Genomic DNA, 23,204 nt, shown 5'->3' with positions numbered 1-23,204 from the left:
TTTTATTTTGAAAGTAAACACTGGTATCTCTGCTACCTGCTCTGTTCACCTGAACTCTAATATTTTGTTTCCTGCGACTAGTTCAGACCTAAAAAAAAAACAACAACAAAAAAAACAGGTCCAGGTTTAAAGGTGCCGTTAAACCCAGGACTGCAAAATCAGGTGGAGACAGCAGCTGCAGGATGGAGGTCAGACGTGCTCTGGTTGGAGCCATTAAGGATATTTTTAAGCTCTGAGAGCAGAGCTGGTCTCCGTCCGTTCGGACTGTGACGGCGAGCTGGCACATTTCCCCTCTGGCTGATGAAGAGGCCCATACATCAGCCGGGACCAGAGACATTTCCTCCAGACCGAGAAGCAGACGCAGCACCGGACGGTGGCCTGAAGGGGACACACTGTTCACCGCGTCGTCCTCTTTTTAAATCCACACAAACACGTTTTTCTTTTTCGACTGTGACGAATGTTCAGGCAGCATGAAGAAAACTGTGTGTGTGTGCGTGCGTCTGTTTAACAATCTCTTTTTTAACTTGTCTAGTTTTGTGTCTCTTCTGTGTTTTTTATCATTATTCAAGTCAATCATGATTTTGAGACTTTTGAGAAACGACTGTGGGTAAAAACATGTATTAGATATTTAAAACATACTTTTAAAATATTTTTAGGATATTTAAAAATATTGATCTAAAATTTGAGTTTGTTATACTTTTAAGAAATTTTACCTTTTTAGTATTTTTCATATTTCCCCTTTTTTAAGGTATTTTTTTTAACTTTTTAAAAACACATGATATTCATTTTATTTTCTGACATTTTATTAGCCTAATGTTTGTAGAAAATCCTGTTTTATTTGTATTTCTTATGTCATTTTTAACATTTTACTTTTTATGGAATTTTTTCCGAAACATTGATTTTTCTTTCATGTTTTTACATTCGTGCAGATTTTAGGACAGTTTGTTTGTTTGGTTATCAGATTATTTTCAGTGGAAGTTTTTGTTAGTTTTCCAGATATATTCACATCTTTTGGATAGTTTATATAAAAAAAAATTAGAATTCCTTATACAATCTCTTATACAATCTTTTTAAGGAATTTTTCTATTTTATCTTCTGGATTTTATTTGTGACGTACATTTCAGTATTTTTCAGCTTTCTTTACTATTCCTTCATTTGACTTTGTTCTTAATAATCTGAGGATTTTACTGATGTTCCTTTTGGTATTTTTTCAGATGTTACTAAATGTATTTATTTTAATTAACGATCTGAATTTAAACTGTGACTGACAGGTCTTAATAACTTTGGTCAGCAGAAACCTGCAGTCAGCTCTGAGGGAAAATTTGGCACAAACACAAATTTAACAACCCTGACAGAGAGACAGCATCCAGCTATTCAATTAGTCTCACACACACACACACACACACACACACACACACACACACACACGCTCCAGGCTGCAGCTGACTTGCCATATAAACTGTCCAAACACGCCTGCTGCTGCTGCAGTGACTCACAGGCTGTTCAGTGTTGGTGAATACACAGGTGTGTGTGTGTGTGTGTGTGTGTGTGTTGTGAATGAGCGACCTCGCTGAATCATCTCCCTCCTCCACTCGCTCCAATTTGCTCTCAGAGAAAATCCCTCTGCTGCTTCTCGCCTCAGCTCAGGGCTTTTTCAACTTTTCATTCAAAATGTCGAAAATGTTCCCAGAGATAAAACGCGACCGACCAGAAGGGCAAAATTATTCCACGAGCAGCCCCGACTCCAAAAAAGATTTCATATAAAAGTCTGTTTTATCTCAGTGGCTCCAAATCCAGGAGCAGCTTCCCACAGGAAGTTTTACTGAGACCAAATCCTGCAGGAGAAACTGGTCTGACAGGAGGGAACTAACATTCCCGATGCTGCTGGGAATTTTTCCAGTTTGAAAGAGAGACTCAAAGAGTTTATTAGTATCTTTAAAAAATAACTCAGGAATCAAATCTGTGCTTTGTCAAAATGAAGTCTGAGCCAATCGAGTGCTGCTCTTCCTTCGTGTGTGTGCTTAGTGTAAAACGTCCACGCCTGTGCTGCGATCACGTCTACCTGCACAGCCAATGCATGCACACCGTCTCATGCCTCACAGGTCAGCACGCTGTGTTCGCCCCTTTAAGGCTCTGTGGACCCACTGACTGTGCCCTGTGATGTGTTCCTCCACAGCCATCACACTGTGAAAACCTCACATCCCCAACAAAGTGCCAAAATTGCCCTCAAAGCGATGCAAACTAGCTAAAAAGTCCTGATGGGGAAACAGACTCGTGTTACATAAGTGTCAGATAATCCCAGATTAAAGCTTTTAGGTGTTTGTGAGCTGGTTTCACTCTGAATTAATTAGTCCACGCACATCCACGAGCTGCCTTGAGAGTGGTTCGCAGGATTTCTCTGAACACGATGCTTTTTTGTTTTCCACAGTTGTCTGTTGCTTCATGATGGTGTGCTAACGGCCACCAAGGGTTAAATAAATATCATAAATAAGCAGTGAGGTAAGGAGGTGTGGAAATAAAAACAGATATTTAAAGCTGTAAACTGAGGATGAAAAACTCAAATTCACACAACATTAAAGCAGCTGTGAAACGAGTGCACAACCACCACTGTGCAACAGCAACAAAAATATAAAACATTATTATGTTAACATGCTTCCTGTCTCGGTGTAAACCTGCTCGTGTTTAGATTTGAACTTCTGTCAAACTGAAGGACAAACCAAACTGTGTGGGAGCGATAAAAAAAAACCCACGAAGGTCCAAAAAACATCTCAAAAGAGACAAAAGCACCGAGATGAGTCACAGGACTGAGTGTAACGAATATCCTTTCTCTGCTTCTTTTTGTTTAATAACGTTGTCGTTTTTAAGAATTATAAGCTTCACCACATTTCCACCATGCAGACAAAGTTTATCTTGTGCTGCCACATGTTGCACCACCAGCAGTCAGGCTACAGCCCGACACATTTAAATGGTCTGAGGTGTTTACTGGAACTTTCACAGGCGATTAAAGTCAGCATTACTGAAGCTTATGGTAGCTCAACATCTGCACAGGATTCATGTCCCTGCCAGAGTTACAGTGGAATTACACCCCGTGACCTGCAATGCTCCTCCCACAACGTAACCACGACAACTGTTATTTGCTGCAGGAACGAGAGACCGTTTTATTTTTGGATTTCTGTGTTTTCGTTCTGCTTTATTATTACCGTTCTATTTAAAATATTAGAAAAGACGATTTTTTTTTAAAAAGGCTGCCCCCTTGTGGTGAATGTTGTCATTGAATTTACCGCAGGGTTTTACGAACAGTACCTTTAATGTCATTTATGATATTTTGTAGTATCTCTTTGCTTCAGGGTTTAGCCTTACTGAATCAGACTCCACAGATAAAACAGAAAGTTTTATGTTTGCAGATCTTATCTTGGATTATCACTCTCACAATCACAATGCTCATGTTTAAAAGGCCACTAATGAGATAATGTGCAACAGACTGAAGGAACAGGAAGCCAGGAGGACCATCAGATCTTCTACTGCTTTTCCCTTTATGAAAAGCTCACACAGCAGGGACAGCGACACTTTGGTTTAACTTGTTTTTTATGGCAAAATGACTCTTAAATCACACAAACTGTGAACACACACACGAAACACATATTTATAAATTCAGTGTGAATCACTGGCTCTCAGGGTGTCAGAAACATGCTTAGAGAAAGTAAAGAGAAAAAAGACGTTTCAGAACTCGCCTGAGAATCTGAAGGTTTTTAGGATTTGTGAGGATCTCAGCGAGTCAGTGAGCGACGTTGGAACATGTTCGGATTTATAATGAAAAATAACGTCCAACCGCTAATTCGGCACCATTTAATGTGACATAGCAGAGCGATCCGGGTTGTTAGGGAGGCTCATGCTGTGACTCAGAGATATTGATTCTGAGACCTGGAAGTCTCGATCGATAACCCATCACGTGACCTGTGCAGGGGGCTCACCTGATGATGTCGTCATTGTGTCCCAGGTAGAACCGCTGGCTGTGCTCTCTGGTGTTGTAAACCACTCCAACCCCGGCCACGAAGTACACCACCTCCTTCCCCGCCGTGTAGTACAGGTTATTCCGGCACTGGTGCCCCCGGTACCCGTAGACCCAGTCCAGTCTGAGCCGGCAGCCCGGGGCGCTCCGGTCCGACATATTCGCTCATCTGAGGGGCTCCGGTACCGCCCGCCCGCTCCCGCAGCTCCTCCCTCTGGATCCAGAGACCCGGTAACGGAACTGTGAGTGGGGTCACCTGCCTGAGCCGGAGTCACCGAGTTCGGCTGTCGTCTGAAGAAAAGTTCGCGCCCACAGCTTCAGGACTCGGACTTCCTTCGACTCTTCATCACGATGCACGCGCAGAAGCTGATTGGACGTCAGCTCCGAGATTCACCGTAAATGTGATGGTTCATATTCCTCCGTTCATGTGATGCCGTGACTGTAATCCTCGCGTAAAGTCTGAGTCCTCTGGTTTCAGCACCGTGAGACCTTCATCATCTCCGCGATTCCCCGGGAGCTGCTCCCGCCGAGCCTCCCCACTCAGAGCCGTTTCACTGCAGCTGGAATCACCACGCGAGAAACTTTTCCACGTTTATCACTCTCTCACTCCTTCCACCCACTCCTCAAAAACACGGAGGACGCGAACAGTCTGGAAACTTCTCCAAACCCACAAAACCAAAGTCAGCGGCTGGTGGAGGATTTAATCCCTCCGTGCTCTAATCCTCCATCCCGACCGGCCGCCTCCATCCTGCCCCCCGCGCGCTCACAGCACCTTCTCCCCGGGAGGATCGCGGCTCATTCACAAATCTGCGCGCGAGTAAAACCAGCAGTCAGGAAGTCAAACGACCCAGAGCCGCAAAATCAACGAAGAAGAAGCGACCGCGCAGCGGAGGAGAGGATGACAGCGAGTGTTTAATCCCGGCAGATGAGCCAACTCCAGCGGGCAGAGGCGGGGAGCAGCCCCGGGCTCACAGCGCAGCATCCCGGCCGGATGACGGAGAGGAAAGTCCTGACTCCCCACAGCGGGAGGAGGAGCAGAGCTTCCTCCACCCGCAGGCAGACTCACGGGCGGAGCAGGCGGAGGCACAGCCGGAGCTTCTGCTTCGAGGAGCGTACTGTCGCGTGCAGCGGGGAGCCTCCTGAGCCAGGAGTCTGTGACGTTTGCTCGCTCCTTTTCCCGACGTGACGAGCACGCGCATCAGCGGACACGCGACACAGCACTGCGCCCAACTTCCGATGCTGAGCCTTCTAAAATAAAAGCACCATTAAAAGGTCCGCAGCTCAGCTGTCGGTTCCGCGGAATCAGGAAGTGACGGAGTACTTTTACTCAGACTCAACAGCATGACGTCAGAGGGTTTCACACTAATCATTTTATTAAAGATGAAAGAATTTAGACAGGTGTTCGTTTGACTTTGGGACTTGAAGCGGAGTTTGGACCTGTATTGTCCAAAGTTTTCAGCATCAAAATACCTCAAGTTAAAAGCAGGCACAGTAAAAGTACTCAGTTACTTACATGATGTTATCGTATTTATGTGTATGACACTTTGATGTTGTTGGAAATGATTTTATTTTCTCTGATATTTTATCAGCCTCTTTATCATGGATCTGCTCGTGGATTTTGGATTTCCTTACAAACAGGCCACAGAAGGTCAGGGTGGGCAACCTTACATCATCTGCTATCACCATGAACACAGGAGCACCGCAGGGCTGCGTTCTCACTCCAGCTCTCTTCACTCTATTCACACACGACTGCAAACCCATCCACTCCTCTTCTAACACTGTCGTGAAGTTTGCTGATGACACTACAATAGTGGGAAGGATGTCAGACAGCAAGTCTCACTGCAGAGAGGACGTCCAACATCTAATCAGATGGTGTGGAAACAACGAGCTGGTTCTGAACACTGCCGAAACAAAGGAGATCGATGTAGAGACAGAAGAGCCAAGAAAACAACACGACCACCCCTCCACATAAATGGTGAGGAAGCTGAGGGTGAATGACATTAAATTCCTGGGCCTACACATAACAAAAGATCTCACATGGACTATTAACACATCCCACTTAGTGAAGAAAGCACAGCAGAGAGCATCCTCTGTCACTGCATCACAGTGTGGTGCTTCAGCTGCACTGCAGAAAACCATCAAGCTCTGACCCGGACCGTCAAACTGCCCAGGGGATCATTGGAACCAAACTCCCAAATCTCGACACGGTCTATGCTAGCTGTTTACAGAAGCCAGCTAGCTGCATGATCAAGGATCCAACCCATCCAGGTCACAGACTTTTTGTACCCCTCCCATCAGTGAAGAGATACAGGCCAATCACAACCCGCACAAACAGACTAAAGAGCAGCTTTTTCCCCAAAGCTGCAGCCTGTGTCACCCGTCCCCAACACATCATAGCTAACTCTCCCTCTCTCCTTTACCCCACGTCATGTCTGCTGCTAATGTACAAAGTCATGTACTGGGCATTAATGTTTGCACTAAACTACCACACTGTAAATACTGTTGTATTTTTATTTACTGTGCTAAGTGCCTTCTTCTTACTTTATATTTTATACTTTTACTTGGTTATTATGTTACTATGCTGCTTCTTGTTTTATTGCTGCTGGCCTCTGTAAGCTACCAAAAAAATTCGTTGAATAACTACAATGACAATAAAGTTCTTTAAATTTTAAGTTAAGTTTATCCGGTCTTTAAGTCTGACATCATGTGTGGCTGCTCTGCCAGGTGTAACAATTAAGTTTAACATCCAGGCATCCATGAAAACAGGATTTATGAAACTTAACGGAGAACGGCGTTAGCAGGGAGTTAGCTCGCTAGTTTCCGCCTAAACATAATATACCATATAAATATACGACCTGCTATCACTTCCAACATAAATGGAGACAGAAAACTAAACAGCAGTGACGTTTGTAGGGCTACTGAAGTTGGGCTAGCTGCTATATAATGACGTGCTACGTGGTGGCTAGCTACACAGCTATGTTAGCATAACATAAACAGTGAAGCTGGAGGATAAATGCTAATTTTCTTTCCATTCCGTATAAGTTAACGTGAGGGTTCCCGATGGTTAGGGAATCGATGGATTACCTCACACCTGAGATAATCCATCCACAATATAAGGTTAGTCATTAATATACTGCTGCTTGGCTGTAGTTACATCATACGGTTTTAAAAACTGAGCTTTAAAATGAACAGTGGTAATAAAAACAGAGAGGCCGACAGTGAGCACTGACTGTTTTTAGGGGCTTGTTCAGATTAAATGGAACAAGACACAAAACATTAAAACATGTTAAAACGTTTTTCAAAATAAAAGCATGTTAAACTCTTCTGTTCGAAGAAAGCTGGATGACAGATTACATCTGTATAAGGTTACAAAAAACCCAACATAACAGGGGTCGTGTTCTAGGACAAAAATAAAGTGCAGTAGAACAAACATGAAACATAATTATGATAAGCTTTCTTCAAATACTCAAAAATTACAAAAACAGTACCAACATAATAATAGGTAATGTTCTATTAACCCAAGGCTGGTAGTTTTTATTGACGCTCTTGCCCTTTGGCACAAATTATGACTTTCTGGGTGCAGTCAGGGCGCTGGTTTGCTGCTCTCAGGATCTCTTTCCTGCGCAGATGATGTGGTTTTCTTTGCTCACATGTCTGAAGCAAGCTCAGAAAACCAGCCTGTCCTTCAGTGTTTGTTACCGTTTTTATGATAAATATTCTAATATGGTAACACTAATCAGTGGTCTAATACAATGTTTCCCAGCCTTTTGGAGCCACAGCACATATTTCAGAAAAATCACACGGCACACCACCAAACAAAAATGTCACAAAAAGCATATTGATCATTTTTCCCTGTACACCAGTTATAGCAGACTTGGCTTGTTCCCAGTATACCTTTTTGCTCTCTTCTGACCACTACTCATACAATAGATATTTATCTATTGTAGCTGCATCGTCTCACAGCATGACTATGATTCAATTTCTTCTTTGTCCTTTTCTGTTTTACTGGCAGTTGGCAACTCATTTAATTAGAGCAGGTAGTGGTACCACCCTCTAGTGGAAGAGAATGTAATTGTTCTGCCTGTTGTCGTTTAGAGTACTAATCAGGTGGAACCAGACAGTCTATGGCACAGCTGATGATGGGAAACACTGGTCTAATAACCAGAAGCCTCTGGTTCTTTCTGACTCACTCAACGTTTTATTGGTAAATCTCAAATCTTGGGTTTTATTTTGAAGGTGTGGCTCTTCCTGTGGTGATGTGTGGTGCGCTTGGCGCAGCTCGGGAGAGAAACACCCCTGCTCCACTGGAGAGGACGCACGGCCGTAAAGCACTCTGGGGCTTTGTGTTCTCTGGGATACACACGTCACAGGAAAAGAATTTAGAAAACTACAAATCCCAACAGCAGCAGGGAGGGAGGCGCTGTCCGCGGTGCTGAGGTCGGACAGAAAAGTGACATGTGTCCCAAACAACAGGAGAAACATGAGCATGAGCAGAAATCGTTAATCTGCTAAAACAGTAAACATTTAAACCACAGACTGTATATAAAAGATGGACATCACACTTCTTTTTGAGACCATATTAGGATGACAGGCTGCAGTGCTCAGGTAAGGCTGGTAACTAGTCTGCAACCACAGACTGCTAACTAGAGCTCAGTAGCCCCCGTAGCTTCTGCACGGTGGCTGCTGGGTAACCCCCTGCCAGTTTGGACTCTCCTCAGCTCTTTCTGGGTGGGTGGCGTGGCTGTCCCTCCGGTGGTCCTCCATGGACTCTCACACTCTGGGGAGCCTCTAGATCACACAGGTGCTCACAGACACACACTGTATCTTCTTTAGCTGCTGCCTCGAAGCATGATGTGTGTTGCCGGTCTGGCGTGCTGCTCAGTAACACTCAATATTTATTACTTACTGTTACCTGTACTTATCTAGGTTGTTGCTGTGGCCTCTCTCCAGCAGGTGATCCAGCTGATAGTTTTCCTTCCCTCTCCTTTTCTTGTCTGTGTATTTCTCTTTCTTATCCCCCAGTCATGTCTGTTCTGTTTGTAATGACTTAAAAGTTAAAAATAAATAAAATAAATAATAAAGATCAATCAGGTGGACCATGGCTAAGCTGTGATGATCCATTTGGAAAAATAAGTGCTTCCTGTCAAAAGGGAGTTCTTCCTCTACACTAATGCCAGGTGCTCCTCACAGGTGCTCCTGTGATTGTTGTGAAGCGGCTCCGAATCTGTGAGGCTAAATGTATTTTGGCCCTTCATGTGTTTTTTATGCTCATGTGGAGCTGCTTTCTCACTTGGTCCAAAAACTGCAGCCCTGCTGTTCAACTGGCGCCATCTTGTGGTTAAAATAGAGATTTCTTAAAAAACAAACAAACCAACTTTCACATGATTATTGACGATAACCCCCAATAACAGCTATTGTGTCTCTTTTCTATGATATTGATGACGTCTGATTATTTTAGTCCTGCTGTTCGTCCCAGACACATTTTCAAGCAGTTTGAACAACTCCGTCTCTACACACGTTTTATTTGCCCCCACATCTTCCCTCCTTTTCATTCCCATTCTTCAGACTCTTTTTGACTCCAAGTTTTCCTCTTTTCCGTTCTAACCCGAAGCCTGATGCCATCTGTGTCTGTAACTGTAGGAATAAATAATACAATAATAAATGGAATAACTGTAGAAGTTAAACTTACGAGCATTGTCACGTTCTTTTATTCTAACCTAATTTCATTTTAAAAACTGCCTTTGAACACTTGTGCAGGAACCGAGCGATGTGCTGAAAGCGTGTTGATGTGCTGCTGATGTTGGCCCGTACAGCGGCGCTGCTGTTCAGCTCGACTTCTAAAGTTCGTCACTGTAAACAAATCCTAAACACAGCACCTCACACAGAAAACCTCCAGCTCACCATCATTAACGTGTCGCGGTGGTGCAGTGGTTAGCACACAGTGCTGCCTCACATTAGGAAGGTCCTGGGTTTGAATCTGCACGTTCTCCTTGTACCTGCGTGGGTTCTCCCCGGGTTCCTCCCACCATCCAAACACGAGCATGAAGTTGACTCCTGAGTGTAAGCTGGCTGCAGGTGAGGGATTGCACACCTGTCCAGGTGCTTTGTGCAGTTTTTATACCCTCTATGGAAGTTTATTAAAGACAAAATAAACGTAAAATAACAGTGATTTGGATTTGTGTCATATCAATGTCAAAGCTGATAAAAACTGCTAAAGGACCTCCCACCATCACCACGTGCTGCCCACAGTTAGTTTTATTTCTAGGTCGAGATAACTGTTGTACGACAGATTACTAGGGCCACATTAAGGAAAATAATATTGTTGATCATTTTGAGAAAAAGTTGTTTCAAGACAAACCGCTGCTGTGCCCTCGACAAGACGTTTAGATAGTTGATGAAACAAACTGATCAGCTGGATGCATCATACATGTAAACATGCATCATCGTTTTCTGTCTGAGCAGCATAACACGTTTCACATGAACAGCCCGTGTTTATGCATTAAACAGAAATCATGTCCTCCTTTATTACTAAAACTGTACGACCTCACTAACTCAGAGGCCACAGCAAGTGTGGACGTTTATCTTAAAATAACAACAGTAACCTGCACATGTGGACTTCCTCTCTTAACGTGGCCTTAAAGCTTCTCCGTACTGTCGAGAACAGGAGCCACATAAATAAAATCAGTTTATAGATACTAATCACTCACAGCTGTACTTTGTCTGTATTTACAGAACTGTGCAAAAGTGACACACGCACACACACATTCGCTGAAAAAATAAAAATCAGTCTCACGGTTTCTTTTTAAAAGCATTTTAATGGCTTTTTTGCACATATGTAACAGAGATGGGGAAAAGTCTACGGGTGCAGATCCAACTAGCAGTGACCCCCGGTCCACGTCATTCCAACTACGTCACCTACGAACCCCGGCCCCGCCCACCCTCCCATCGTGGCATTATTGATTGTGCAGTATGAGGAAATATCTCATCTTACTATGGTTACAGTGACAGGAATGCACAACATATTTATCAAATCGCCAGAAAATTAAGCACAAAAAAACAAAAGAACAGAAAGAGAACAGGAAGTATTTCAGGGCCAATCAGAGTGAAGATGTTTCAAGCCCCGCCCCTTCTAACCCCACCACCAGCTGTGGAAAAACATACACACCCACGTTTTTTATAGTTTCGGGCTCGTTTCGGTGTTTTTGTTCACTTTTGTTCACCTACGGAAGTCCCTTAATGACAACATTTGTAACAATAAATGTACATATATATGTAAGCTGAAAAATCACCTTTAAATCTGAACTTGCCTTTTCTGGCAGCTATTTTAATCGATAACTCCAGATTAGGAACGACGTCGGTGTTAAAGATGTGGGGGTACGTGATTTCCATCCAAGCGGGGCAAAAGTTTGTGGTGCAGCAACTGGACAGAAGAGACTTCATCTCAAAAACTAATTTCCAAAAGTTTATCGAGCAAAAATGGCACCTGAGAGTAAAGCAAATATTTCAAATAAGAAAATGATCTCTGTCATGTTGTTTATTGAAGTTTTAAAGCCCGACAGATTAATCAGTAATCAAAGGAGGGACCAGTAGCAGCCCAAGACTTAACCTAGTGTTTATTTTCTCAAAGTTTATTTAATGAGTCATCGAGTCAAATCGAGTGGAGATCTTCTGCACTTATGTCAGATTAGTGTAAAATCTCCAATAAAACTTTTATTAAATCTAAACAAACTGTTTTTCATGAGACGGCTCAAGAATCACGTACGTCATTAGCTTACAACTACATCCTTACAGCGAGCGAAGCCTGTTCAGCTTCAACAAATGTGAAGCTCTGATCTCATTAACTAGAAGCCATAAAAAATGGAAAGAAAAAAGTGTGACTTTTGTCATGAAAGGACTTCCGTAGCTGTAGCTTGACTCGTCATTGGCAATAAAAGTCTGAAATCTTAAAGAAAACAAGAACCGAGTGCTGAAGCCAACAAGCAAGCCACCAACATTACTCACTTCCAGTAAATGCTTTTTAAAACCAGCTCATCCACTAACAACAGCGATGCTTAAAGTAACCTTTGTGTTTTATTTGTACATCTACGCCTTCATACTCGCCGCTCTAAATAAACCTTAGACTTAGCTTAACTGCGAGACAGAAAAACAGGAGGAAAAACGCCAACAAAGGGCCGAAGGAGACGTTCCAGAAATGCAAAAGTAGAAAAGAAACCTCATTGAACGCCTAAAAGATCGAGTTAACGAACATTCGCAGTTATTCTCCCATCGAGACTCGATGGCTCCTTCATTCGGGTTGGTTAAGTGTTCGCGCCGTTAAGAAAGTTATCCTCAAACAAAGCTTATTACGGTCGGTAGGTCTTAATAGCATTAATAATAATAATAATAGGTGAAATTAAACACAGGTTTATTTTTAACAGTTTGTTATACACAAGTTATACATACAGTCAAAAGCACTGCAGGGTAACGCTCTGAGTCGCTGCGGGAATCAGACGCGACGACCGTTTGCTTTTCGCGGTTTTATTGCGCAAACCGAACCGTCAGAAAAGCTCCGAGCGACTCGTCTCTGCGCTTCGACGGCTCAAAGAATCACCCCGCCGTGGCCTCGGTTTTCCCCGCTACAGAGGGATACACGTCATCTTGCAAAGACAAGGCCTCGCAAAAAAATAGGAAGCTGAGGATGGACTCTAACAGGAAGTAATTCCCCAAAAAACTAAACGAAAAACGAGAAGGAAAACCCGCCGAGACAAACCGCAAACACGGGAAAGCAGGGGAGAACGGGAGATACAGAAAACAGCGATAAGAGTAAAGAAAGTGGGAACTCCTCTAACGTCGCGTTCTCCTTGTTGTTTAAACGACAGCAGCTGCCTGAAGCGTCGCAGACCCCGCCCACACGCCCACGCCCCGCCTTTAAACCACTTCAGTCAGATTTCGGGTATTTCCTGCTCCTGATCTGAGCAGAGAAGCAGGTGGGGGGTGTTTGTAGCTGTACTGGAGCTCTGAGCCAGACCGGACGGTTGATAGGCACAGAGTGGAGAGTTTTGGCTCGGAGCTTGCATGCTGGAGAGGACGAGGAGGAGGAGGAAGAAAGAAGAGAAGGAGAGGCTGTTTGGGATGCGACCTGACATAGCAACTGCTGCAAATGTTAAAACTCTTATTCTCTAAGTACATGATGTGAGGCGACGCTTTGGGTTACACGAGTGTAATTAGATTTGGAGCGCTCTGGGTTATGACAGTTGCTATGAGCAGAAAAGTCGGACATCTTCAACAATATTTGACCAAAGTTCGTTCGATAACGAGGAGCGACCCCAAACAGCACCACGGGAAGGAGGAGGAGGAGGGGAGGCTGAAGAACAGCGTCTATTTCTTCTTGCTGAACAGACTGAAGCGTTTCTCCTTGTCTTTCTCTCGTTTGCCTGGGCTGGACTCGGCGGTCGCCGTGGCTGCGACCGTGGCCGGCAGCGTCTGAGCGCGTGCGGCGGGAGCGGGCGTGCTGTGGCTGCTGGGCGTGACCTCGGGCTTCTCGCCCGACACGGCGGCGGTGATGGTCGAGATCCACGTGTTCATCTCCTCCTGGAGCACGAGCAGAAGGAGACAAAGAGGAAGGAAGCAGTTAGAGCAGCAGGAAGTGCTGATGATGTCTCTGATAGAAAATCAACAACTCGCTAATAACGTTGAGTCACCTCCGGCTACACCTGCTCACCTGCTGCAGGGATACAGGTGGTTTTAAAAGAGTGAGGATAATGAGATCAGAAATATTTGGGCCTAAACAAAAGCAGACGAAGGAAGAAACATTACATCATAATCACTGTAACACCACTCGCCCTCTACGGTCACATGACCTGGGCCTTCGACTCGAGCACGTCCGACCACCATGACCCGGGTGAGCGCTCGTATGTAACGCATTTCGGGGTACACTTGTTTAGATCATTTGCAACCCTTTCATTTGGTTTTAATTAGTGCTGTCAGCTAGGGGTGGGCGATATAAACGATATACGATAGAAACGATATAAATTTGGCCAACGATAGAGATTTTGACTATAACGCTCTATTGCGATAGCGCATGTTGATGATGTCATCAAGCTGCGCCTGTTTTGGTCAAAAGCATCGCAGCGGCTACAACCATTATCATCTGCAAATTATGCCGACAGTCACAGCAAAGAGATGAAGCACTTTTGAAATATGGGGAAAGCCAAAAACTGCGCTTCCTCCACTTCCGTAACATTGATTCATTAATGTTGAATTCTCTCGCAGCTGCTCTGTTCCCATGTTGTTTCAGTATATTAATAACTAACCTCGTATTGTGGATGAATGATCTCAGTTGTTCTCCTGACTGACGTTTGGCCCGTGTACAGCATCCTGCTATGCGATTGCATTTGTCCCTGACCACCAGAATCCGTCACGTTAACTTTTATCGAGTGGAAAAAAGTTGGCTTCATCCTCCAGCTTCACTGTGCTAATGTTATGCTAACATAGCTGTGTCGCTAGCAATCACGTAGCACAACATTATATACCAGGTAGTCCAACTTCAATAACCCTGCAAACGTCACTGCTGTTTAGTTTTCTGTCTTCATTTATGTTGGAAGTGGTAGCAGAGCTGTACGTTTGAATTAGTTTCAAAAATCTCTCAGTCAGAACATGGTATGAAATGTTTAGGTGGAAACTAGCGAGCTAACTTCCTGTTAACTTCTAACTCCATTAAATTTAATAAATCCTGTTTTCATGGATGTTAAACTTAATAGTTACACCTGGTAAAGCAGCAACGCTGATGATTTAATTAAAGATGAAAGAATTTAGACCGTTTTTAACTCTTAGTGTTCGTTTGACTTTGGGACCTGAAGCGGACGGAGTTTTGGACCCAGATTGCTCCGCGAAGCTCCTCCCTACGGCAGCCGTAATGCTCTGACAATCCATCAAGCAGTGCTGCTTACCAAAGTTGTACTAAAACATTTTTAACAGATTTCTGCAGCCAAAATCGGTTCGAGGTCAGTAAGCACAACCAGAATTAACGCGGCAAATCTCCGGCGCTAACGCATTAACAAGCTAAGCGAGCTAACCGTGCTAACGCATTGACGGCGTGCAGTCCCACTCTCGGGCGATCCGCATTAACACTATTTTAACGAGATTAACGCTGACAGCACCAGTTTTAACATTTACTGATATCTTTTTTTCATTGATGCATTTCATTGTTATTTAACTTTGTTTGTCTGGTTAATGTACAGTTTTTAACTTTGATCTGTTTTCTACTGGAAAGCACTTTGGTCATGTTGTTTTTAAAGTGCTCCATAAATAAAGTTGGATTGTATTTCCAATCCAAACAAATAAATGATCGACATATTTCTAATGTAAAGCAGATATAAGACTAACAATAACAGCGATGTTGACTAAAACTGAACGACGCACCAAACACTGAGGCTGAAATACTGTGTTTTAATACTTACATCATCTTTGGCTTGGAAGAGATACTCATTGCCGTCAGTGAGCCTGCGGAGGTGAACACACACATTAGCAGGAACTTCAAACTGCGCACGCTGGCATCCGTCAGGTTCTTTCTTTAAATGAAAGAACTGCAGCGCTTTGCTTAAAGCTGTCTGTGATGTGTTTCTGACTGCTCCAGTATAAATAAAGACTTGTTTATCAGGTCTGAAACTCACTTCAGCTTGAAGACGTGCTTCTTCTTCTTGTAGTCCAGCGCCACCTCGCAGACGGCGTCCTTCAGGCTGATGGGGATCTCGCTGTGGTAGGGAATGCCCTGACTGGCGCTCTTCTGATCCTTGTAGAAACCCATCTCCTGGAGGTTGATCACACAGTACACATTGTGCCACGACCTGCAGGGACACGAGCAGACGTCGACCTCATCGCTGAGCTTTATTTTCTTACAATAACAGCAGCTCACAAGCGCAACTTATTATTATTTGGGTTATTATTTCTTTCCAGGTGTGTCTGCAGGTGATCCCCACCTGTTCGAAGCCTTCTTGTTGTGCCCCTCCCACTCGTGTTTGCGGTGCAGGAAGGTCTCCAGCAGGGGTTTGGGGGCGTCAGGTTGGGTTTTGGCCGGCAGGGTCGCAGCTTGGCTGGCCTTGCCCTTGCGAGACGCCCCCGGAGACCCAGCGGGGCTGGGCTCCGACACCCCGTTCACCACCTCGGCCCCGTCCACGTTCTCCTGGACACAGAAGAGAGAGTCAGAGGAGAAACTCGTTTATGAGTGAAATAAGAAGGAGAGCTGTGAATCAGAGTTATGAGAGCTGCAGCATGCAGAGCAGTTTGGACAAACTAAAACACGAGACCAGAAGGATTCGACTGTCAGCCTCTCCTGAATCTACACTTATCTGCCCTCGCCTCACATAAAACTCCTAAAACCCAACTGATGTCAAATATTCCAGGAAGACCAATCCTGGGAAAATGCAAGCAGATTAAAGTGGACTAAACCAAACCAGCTGAGGGAATCCATCGGGTCCATCTACTCTGAGTTGACGGATCCAATCATCTCGCTCTCTGTTGCCTTTAAACTGACATTCAGTTCATGTCAGGCCACATGATTGTTGTTATTAATTGCCCCGATGCAGGAACACCACATGCCTGCGGTCTGCAGTATGTCTGTTGGCAAGAACTTAATTAAAAACAAGTTAATCCAAGAAAACTGGCGGCAACACCTGAGGCTCAGAGGTTCCAGTGTCGTCACCACTTTGGCCAGCCAACTGGTCAAGTGAATCCATTCGAACTTCCTGTCATACATCTCCTGTTCCAGTGGTGGGCGCTCATATTAAACATGACCAACGTCTCTACTAATGAGGAAGCAGTAATGAACCAAAACCCTGCAGACTGCTCTGAGCACCATCTCATCTAATTTTTTCTACAATTGGATCTGGATGATGTCAGAGAGTGAAAGCCCCACCCACTGGCTGGTCCAAAGGTCAGAAATCTTTGGACCAGAAAAAAGGTGGGTTAATGGGAGAGTGGCCCAAAGTAATTTGAAGTATTGATCATGCAAAGCTACCCTAGTATGGTCCAAGTATAAAACTACAAAGCTGAACATGAACAGGTCACCTGTATCAGGTTAATAAACCCACTTTCCTACCTCTGAACTGCTCAAACCAACACAACTATGCAGGCTTCTGATTGGCCCACCGAGCCTCTGACATCAGCTACGTCAGCCTCGTACAGCAGCGGTTTTTTAGCTCAGTGTTATTGGGTGTGAGCTGAGCTGAATTTCAGCAGTGATTAGAACAACATTTGTATTAATTAAGATTGCAAACATGCTGTGATTACACTCTTTACCACATGCACAGTCCCAACACCACTCAGAAACGCACAACACGGTGGCGAGCGTGAAGAAAGAGGAGGACAGGGAGAAGCCAGCACAGGTGAGACCAAAAAACACACCAAAAAAAATCTCAAACAATTATGGACAAAATTGCTTGGAAGTCATTACTGGGCGTCATTGTTGGTGAGGGGAGAAGGCGATTGGCCTAGTATCATAAACAGATTTGACTTTTTCCACACCACACCCACTCCAACCGGATGCTTATTACCCCGTTACTGAGCTCTTCAAGGGATGGACGAATGGGCGGTTCGAAGGCCGGACCGATCCTGGACCGATCCCGGGAGCTTTAACTGAAGAGCTGGACCGATCCCGGGAGCTTTCATTTAGATCTCACGGAGAGCGAAACTGATGCTTGAAGACTTTACTGGGCTCGGGTTATCCTCTGAGATTTTACTTGAGTGTTTCCTCACGGCTTCAGCGTTCTGCTTCTCAAACATTCGACCAGCTATTGAAGGGATTTGTTAGGACTTGGATCAATCCTAGGAACTCTCACCAAAGGACAGTCTGGATCAGATGTAGGGGCCCCAACTTACTACTATTACATATATGTAGTGCAGCAGTTTTTCCTAAGAATTTTACTTGAGCCTGTTAAAGACTAGACCAGATCCAAGTGTTCCTGTTTCAGTGTTTTCTCCACCAAATACTGGGCCACTTCAATCCAACCAACTATTCCAGAAGAACGATTGAAGCCTGGCGCAGAAGCAGGTTTTTGTTTGATTTTTAAACATTTTTGCACCTGACAGCAAAGACCATTTTTTACTGCTTAGCAGTCTTTCCTTAGAACAATTACTTAATGACTGAAGAGCTAAACCGATGCCAACAGCCATGCGATCCTCCAAAGACTGCGCTGATTTTGTTATCATTGAATTTAAACTTGAGCCTGAACCTTTGGCGTGATAGTAGTCGTTAGAAACTAACCTTCTTAGCGAATTATAAACTTGTACATAGAAGATAATTTTCAGTAACTTGAAGGATTAGATCTGTAAGCCTGTGCAGACGTTGTACAGATTAAATCCAAACAGGTAAAACCAGACTCGCTGTAGAACAAACTGTTTCTCTTCTTTACAGCAGGAACGCTGATTTATTGGAGTGAACTGAAATATACTGGATTTGTCAGTGGACCAAACACTTTGCTTATCTGATCTCTTTCTTACGGAGCCCTGCAGGGGACATGGGAGAAAAAAAAAAATTAAGACTGACCTTTTGCGACATCTCGCAAAACTAACTTGGGATCTCGCAAAAGTTTTGCAAGATCTCGCAAAACAAACTCGGGATCGGACGCCGGCTCGAAGCTACGGAGCCCCGCAGGGGACATGGGAGAAAAAAAAATTAAGACTGAATTAAGACTGACTCTTGCGGGATCTCGCAAAACTTTTGCGAGATCCCGCATTCTTCGGCCTTCGACCTCCCGTTAGCTCGAAGCTAATGGGAGGTCGAGACCTACTACAGCCGGGAGGAACACCGCTTTCCCGGCACATCGTGCCTCGACCTCCCGGTCGGCTTCGAGCCGGCGTCCGAAGAATGCGGCTAAAACTTTTCCGAGATCCCGAGTTTGTTTTGCGAGATCCCGAGTTTGTTTTGCGAGATCCCGAGTTTGTTTTGCGAGATCCCGAGTTTGTTTTGCGAGATCCCGAGTTTGTTTTGCGAGATCTCGCAAAAGTCCATCTTAATTTTTTTTTCTCCCATGTCCTCTGCGGGGCTCCGTATTTTCTTGACTTTGTAAAATAACTAAAAATATTTCACTAAAGGAAAGCCCCCGGATGAAAACTGGTGAAAAACATTAGATGCAGAAACAGAACATCCAACTGAAATGCTAATGATGGTGACAGCATGCAACACAAACACCAACACTGTACATGGAGAGAAAAGTGAAAAGTATGCATGGACAACACGTGGACTGGTTGGTTCTGACGGGTTTATTGGGGAATGTGTGTTAGTCGGGGAACGACTGAACGAACTGCATCTACATGCAAAAACAAACCGTGAACAGAAAAAAGGAAACGACAACAGTAAACAATGAAAACAAGACAGGAAACAGCGTCTCAGTGATACAACAGCAATAAATACAATGAGGAGAAACTCACACGGTGAGACGTGTGGCGAATCAGTTTTACATGAGGAATGATTTTAACATGGATTGTAGGTGCAATGAGTGCATGTAGCGAGCAGCAGTGGACGTACACTCAGGGGCCGAATACAGCGGAGCGGCTACACAACGCCAACTATGACCTCAGCGGGAACACAAGATTGATTTTAAGGCAAGTTCAAAAAGTCCGATGGCATTGGACTTAGAGTGTTCCTATTAAAGTGGCCACTGGGTGTATGTCACAGTATTAACGTCCCTTATGAGGAATGGGTTTCTGACAAATGAGTCGTAAAGGCTGTAAGTACAACATGAAGGAAAGCTGGAGGTGAAAATGTAAGTCCGGGGCTGCCTCTGGTGTCCACTGATGGAGTTCACTGTTAAACAGTGCAGTTATACATGTGTTACTATCATCTTTCCCTTTAGTTTCCACTTTGTCAGCTGATAGATCAGCTCTTTAATTTGGTGTAACTTACATTAATGCACAAATATGCTTTTAATGGTTTTATAAGTACAATATTAAAGAGATAATAGAGTGTTTAACAGAGTTACATGAAAAGGATGGACACGTGTTTTATGAATGGTCTGTGGACGTAGGCACAGGTGGAGCGGTAGGTGCACTTCTTTGTTTTTGGATTTTTTTAAACTTTGGCATCAATGATAGACTTTAAATATAACGTCACGTGTTCTTACAAACAAAAACTAACATGAGTCATGATTTACTATATTTAGTGAGCAAATCGCAACAACAGGCTGAAGGCACCTCATACTGGCTACAACCTGTATTACTGTAGTTACTTTGTTATAAATTTACATCATTAATATTTTTATTATACTTTTAATTCAAGACTTTTTTGCTTTATCAAAATATCTTTTCAAACTGTGTCTATTTTTATTAAGTTATTTAAGGTATTTGTTACATATTTCATTTCATCTGTTTGGAATCGAGCGTGAAGTACAGACTGACAACGTAAAGGTTTCTTCCTGTTCAAAGGGGGTTTGTCCTCCCCGCTGTCACCAGAGTGCTCGCTCATAGCGGGTCATGTGATTGTTTTTCTCTGGGTTTGATGCGACTGTTCTGATTTGGTGCTGTACAAATAAAACTGAACTGAATTGTTATCGATCAAACTAAACTTAAAGGTTTTATTGTAAGACAAGAACAGTAAGACGTGCTTCTTCTTAACATCAGGATAAATCAGCCTCAGTTTTAATGATTGATAAACTGATTTAAGTTGTCTTTGGTTTTGTTTGAGAAAAAAATCTCTTCTATGAAAATGGAACAAATGCTTTAAGTGGCAGTTTGTGGCTTTAAGGCTAATTCTGAGTGTCTTTCTGTTTGTATCCTCAGTCATTCATATTCCACAGGGTGAGTTTATAAATGATGACATAAACCAGCAGGAACATAAGGAACTGAGGGGAGAGGATGACAGGAGTGTCGAGCTGAGAGAGAGGAAGAGGAGATGGAGGGGAAGACAAATGAGGAGTGGATAAAACTCTGGTTTGTTCTTGTGTGTGAAAGTGAAAGAGCAGAAACACTGCTTTCCTCCCGTCTTTGTCCAGCCTGAACAAACTGGAACATCAGGGAAGTTTGGTTCATATTAAAAGAGACCCACCAAAGTAAAAGGTCTCAAACTCAAAGGTGATGCTGAAGTGCAAAGGCTGCATCTGCAGGCTTTCTTAAAAACAGCCCATCAGCTGTGATTCCTCATGTCAGTAAACAAATATCAGAGAAGAAGATTACACCTGGAAAGCTAAACTCGTTTTAAAATAAGACATTAATAATCAGAAAGGAGCAGCAAACGATGAATGCGAGGACGTGTGTGTGATGTGGGTGCAGCTCAGGGTGCAGCGGCGCCCCTGCGGCTCTGCAGGGTGCCGCTGTATTTCTGGTAGGTGAGTGAGCGGTAACTAACCCTGGGAGACTCCTGGTCAGACGGCAGCCCGTTCTGAGACGCCGGCTCGCCCGCCCTGCAAAAAGCACAGCGACGCAGAGAGTTAGACGCACCTCAGTGGCTTCGTCCGGACGAACTCGCTCAGCTGGCGAAGTTAGACGATTAAACTGAAAACCTTCATGTGAGCGCGGCGAGCAGGCTGCACGGTTTAGGTGCAAACATTCGTTAACAGCTGTAACAACAATAATCTAAAATATTTGTCATAATAACACAAATGGCAACTGTACATGTGTCTGTGAAAAGTGACAGGAGAAAGGACTCTGACGATGACACAAAGCTGTTCCTGAGGAAATAGGGCCGAGTCTTAAACACAGTCAAAACGCTGCTTACAGCATCCAGAAGTTTCCGACACAAAGGAAACTTCAAACTACCTTTGAGCTGCAGCGTCGGCGGGCTGGGCCTCAGCGGGCGGTTGTCTCTTCTTCTCTTCTTCCTCTTGCCTTCTTCTCACTTCCAGTAACTCCATCTGGAACCAGAAGAACAAAGTCAACGTCTCGTTTTTCAGAGCTGAGATTTAATCCGGTGACGGCGCTTTCTCGTGGCGCGCGCTCACCGTGGTCAGCCTCTCCAGCGCAGCGAAGCGTTCCTCCCAGGTGGCGGCCGACTTCTCGAAGGCCTCGTGGCGTTTGATGAGTTTCTCCACCTCGTCCACGCTCTGCCCCATCTCCCTGCTGGACAGGTAGGGCTCCTGTCCCAGCAGCCACGCCTCAGCCACACCTGCGTCCCGCGAGAACTGGTGCACCTCCAGCACTGGAAGCAAATCCACACCTTAGACCCAAATCCACCCGCTCACCTCGGACTATAAACTGAACAGCACGGAGGCACTTACCCAGTCTAAGCCACTCCCATCTGTCCTCCCACTTGTCAATCATGTCTTTCCTCTTGTCCGTCAACTGAAGCAACTTTTCTTTAATCTGCGAGGAGGAAAGATTCAAAAGTTCATGACTTCAGTAAAGCGATGACATCACCACAAACAGAGTAATGAAGGATTTCGCGGCAGCTTTGGCGTGCTCGCTCCGAGTGAGAAATGTGAGAAGTCTCCACCTCCTCTGAAGCGTAGTGCTTCCTGGCCAGCAGGGCTTTTCCCAGCTCGATGCAGGCGGTGAAGCTGTCGTTGCGGGCGTCGATCTCCGCCTTGATGCCCTGGTGGTTGTTCATCAGCAGCTCCACGGACGACACGTCCCTGAAAACAAGCACGGCGTCACATGAGCGACGTTTCTGATCCCAAACATTCAGAAACATTTAGGATGAGTTTTATAATAAACCTGTAAAGGGATACAGTCATTACAGGAAGCTCCGCCCCCTCCGTGCCTCCTACCTGGGCTTCTCCTGAGCCTCGATGAGGCGGATGACGTCTTCCATCCACAGCATCAGGTCGCGCACCATGCTGAAGAAGCGGAACTTGTCTCCGGTGTCGACCAGCTTCGCCCGCCTGCCCTCCGCCGCCTCCAGCAGGTTCTTCCAGGCCTCCAGCACCTGAGGGGGAGGAGACAACAAAGAGCGACGGTCAGCCCCGAGTGATGAGAGGCTCAGAAGACCTGGTTTAATTAATGCAGGCTAAAAGGAGCTGGCTGGGCCTCTGAGAATCAGGGAGGGGGACAGGAAGTGATGACATCCAGACTCAGATCATTACGGGGGAGGGGGGGGCAGTAGATCTAGTGTTTCAGGCGTCCAGCTGTGCTGTCGGGGAGCGTCACAGCCTGAGGGCGCAAATAAAAGCCAATCCCAGCAAATAAAAAGTCATACGTGCAGACTGCAGAGGCCAAAGCTGGAGAGCAAACAGCAGCACTTCCATCAGTTATTACATCAGCTGTTATCTATTTATTCATGGCTCTGTTC

General features: G+C 44.7%; 2 protein-coding genes across 8 annotated transcripts in view; both read right to left on the bottom strand.

Annotated features, from left to right (window-relative positions):
• The window catches only part of LOC113034728 (echinoderm microtubule-associated protein-like 6), a 66,951-nt gene extending 60,747 nt beyond the window's left edge, over positions 1-6,204 (bottom strand). For both annotated transcript variants that reach the window (XM_026189692.2, XM_026189693.2), the window contains exon 1: positions 3,972-6,204. In XM_026189692.2, coding sequence (XP_026045477.2) covers positions 3,972-4,168 — 197 coding nt within the window. In that variant the 5' untranslated portion in view covers positions 4,169-6,204. The remainder of the gene's footprint in view (positions 1-3,971) is intronic.
• A 6,841-nt stretch (positions 6,205-13,045) lies between these two features.
• LOC113034882 (spectrin beta chain, non-erythrocytic 1) overlaps positions 13,046-23,204 on the bottom strand; it is a 100,506-nt gene continuing 90,347 nt past the window's right edge. For 4 of the 6 annotated variants that reach the window (XM_026190024.2, XM_026190026.2, XM_026190022.2 and 1 more), the window contains 10 exons: positions 22,684-22,841; positions 22,410-22,548; positions 22,195-22,279; positions 21,919-22,115; positions 21,737-21,831; positions 21,327-21,381; positions 15,967-16,169; positions 15,661-15,834; positions 15,448-15,490; positions 13,046-13,579 (listed from right to left, as the gene is read on the bottom strand). In XM_026190024.2, the coding sequence (XP_026045809.2) occupies positions 13,367-13,579; positions 15,448-15,490; positions 15,661-15,834; positions 15,967-16,169; positions 21,327-21,381; positions 21,737-21,831; positions 21,919-22,115; positions 22,195-22,279; positions 22,410-22,548; positions 22,684-22,841 (1,362 nt within the window). In that variant the 3' untranslated portion in view covers positions 13,046-13,366. Of the gene's footprint in view, positions 13,580-15,447; positions 15,491-15,660; positions 15,835-15,966; positions 16,170-20,542; positions 20,854-21,326; positions 21,382-21,736; positions 21,832-21,918; positions 22,116-22,194; positions 22,280-22,409; positions 22,549-22,683; positions 22,842-23,204 lie in introns of those variants that run through there. The other 2 variants (XM_026190027.2, XM_080288082.1) reach the window with 1 other exon arrangement.

The sequence above is a fragment of the Astatotilapia calliptera genome, chromosome 13 (genome assembly GCF_964374335.1).
Source record: "Astatotilapia calliptera chromosome 13, fAstCal68.1, whole genome shotgun sequence".
In the NCBI taxonomy this organism is placed as follows: Eukaryota; Metazoa; Chordata; class Actinopteri; order Cichliformes; family Cichlidae; genus Astatotilapia; species Astatotilapia calliptera.
This window is presented reverse-complemented; position numbering and strand designations above follow the sequence as displayed.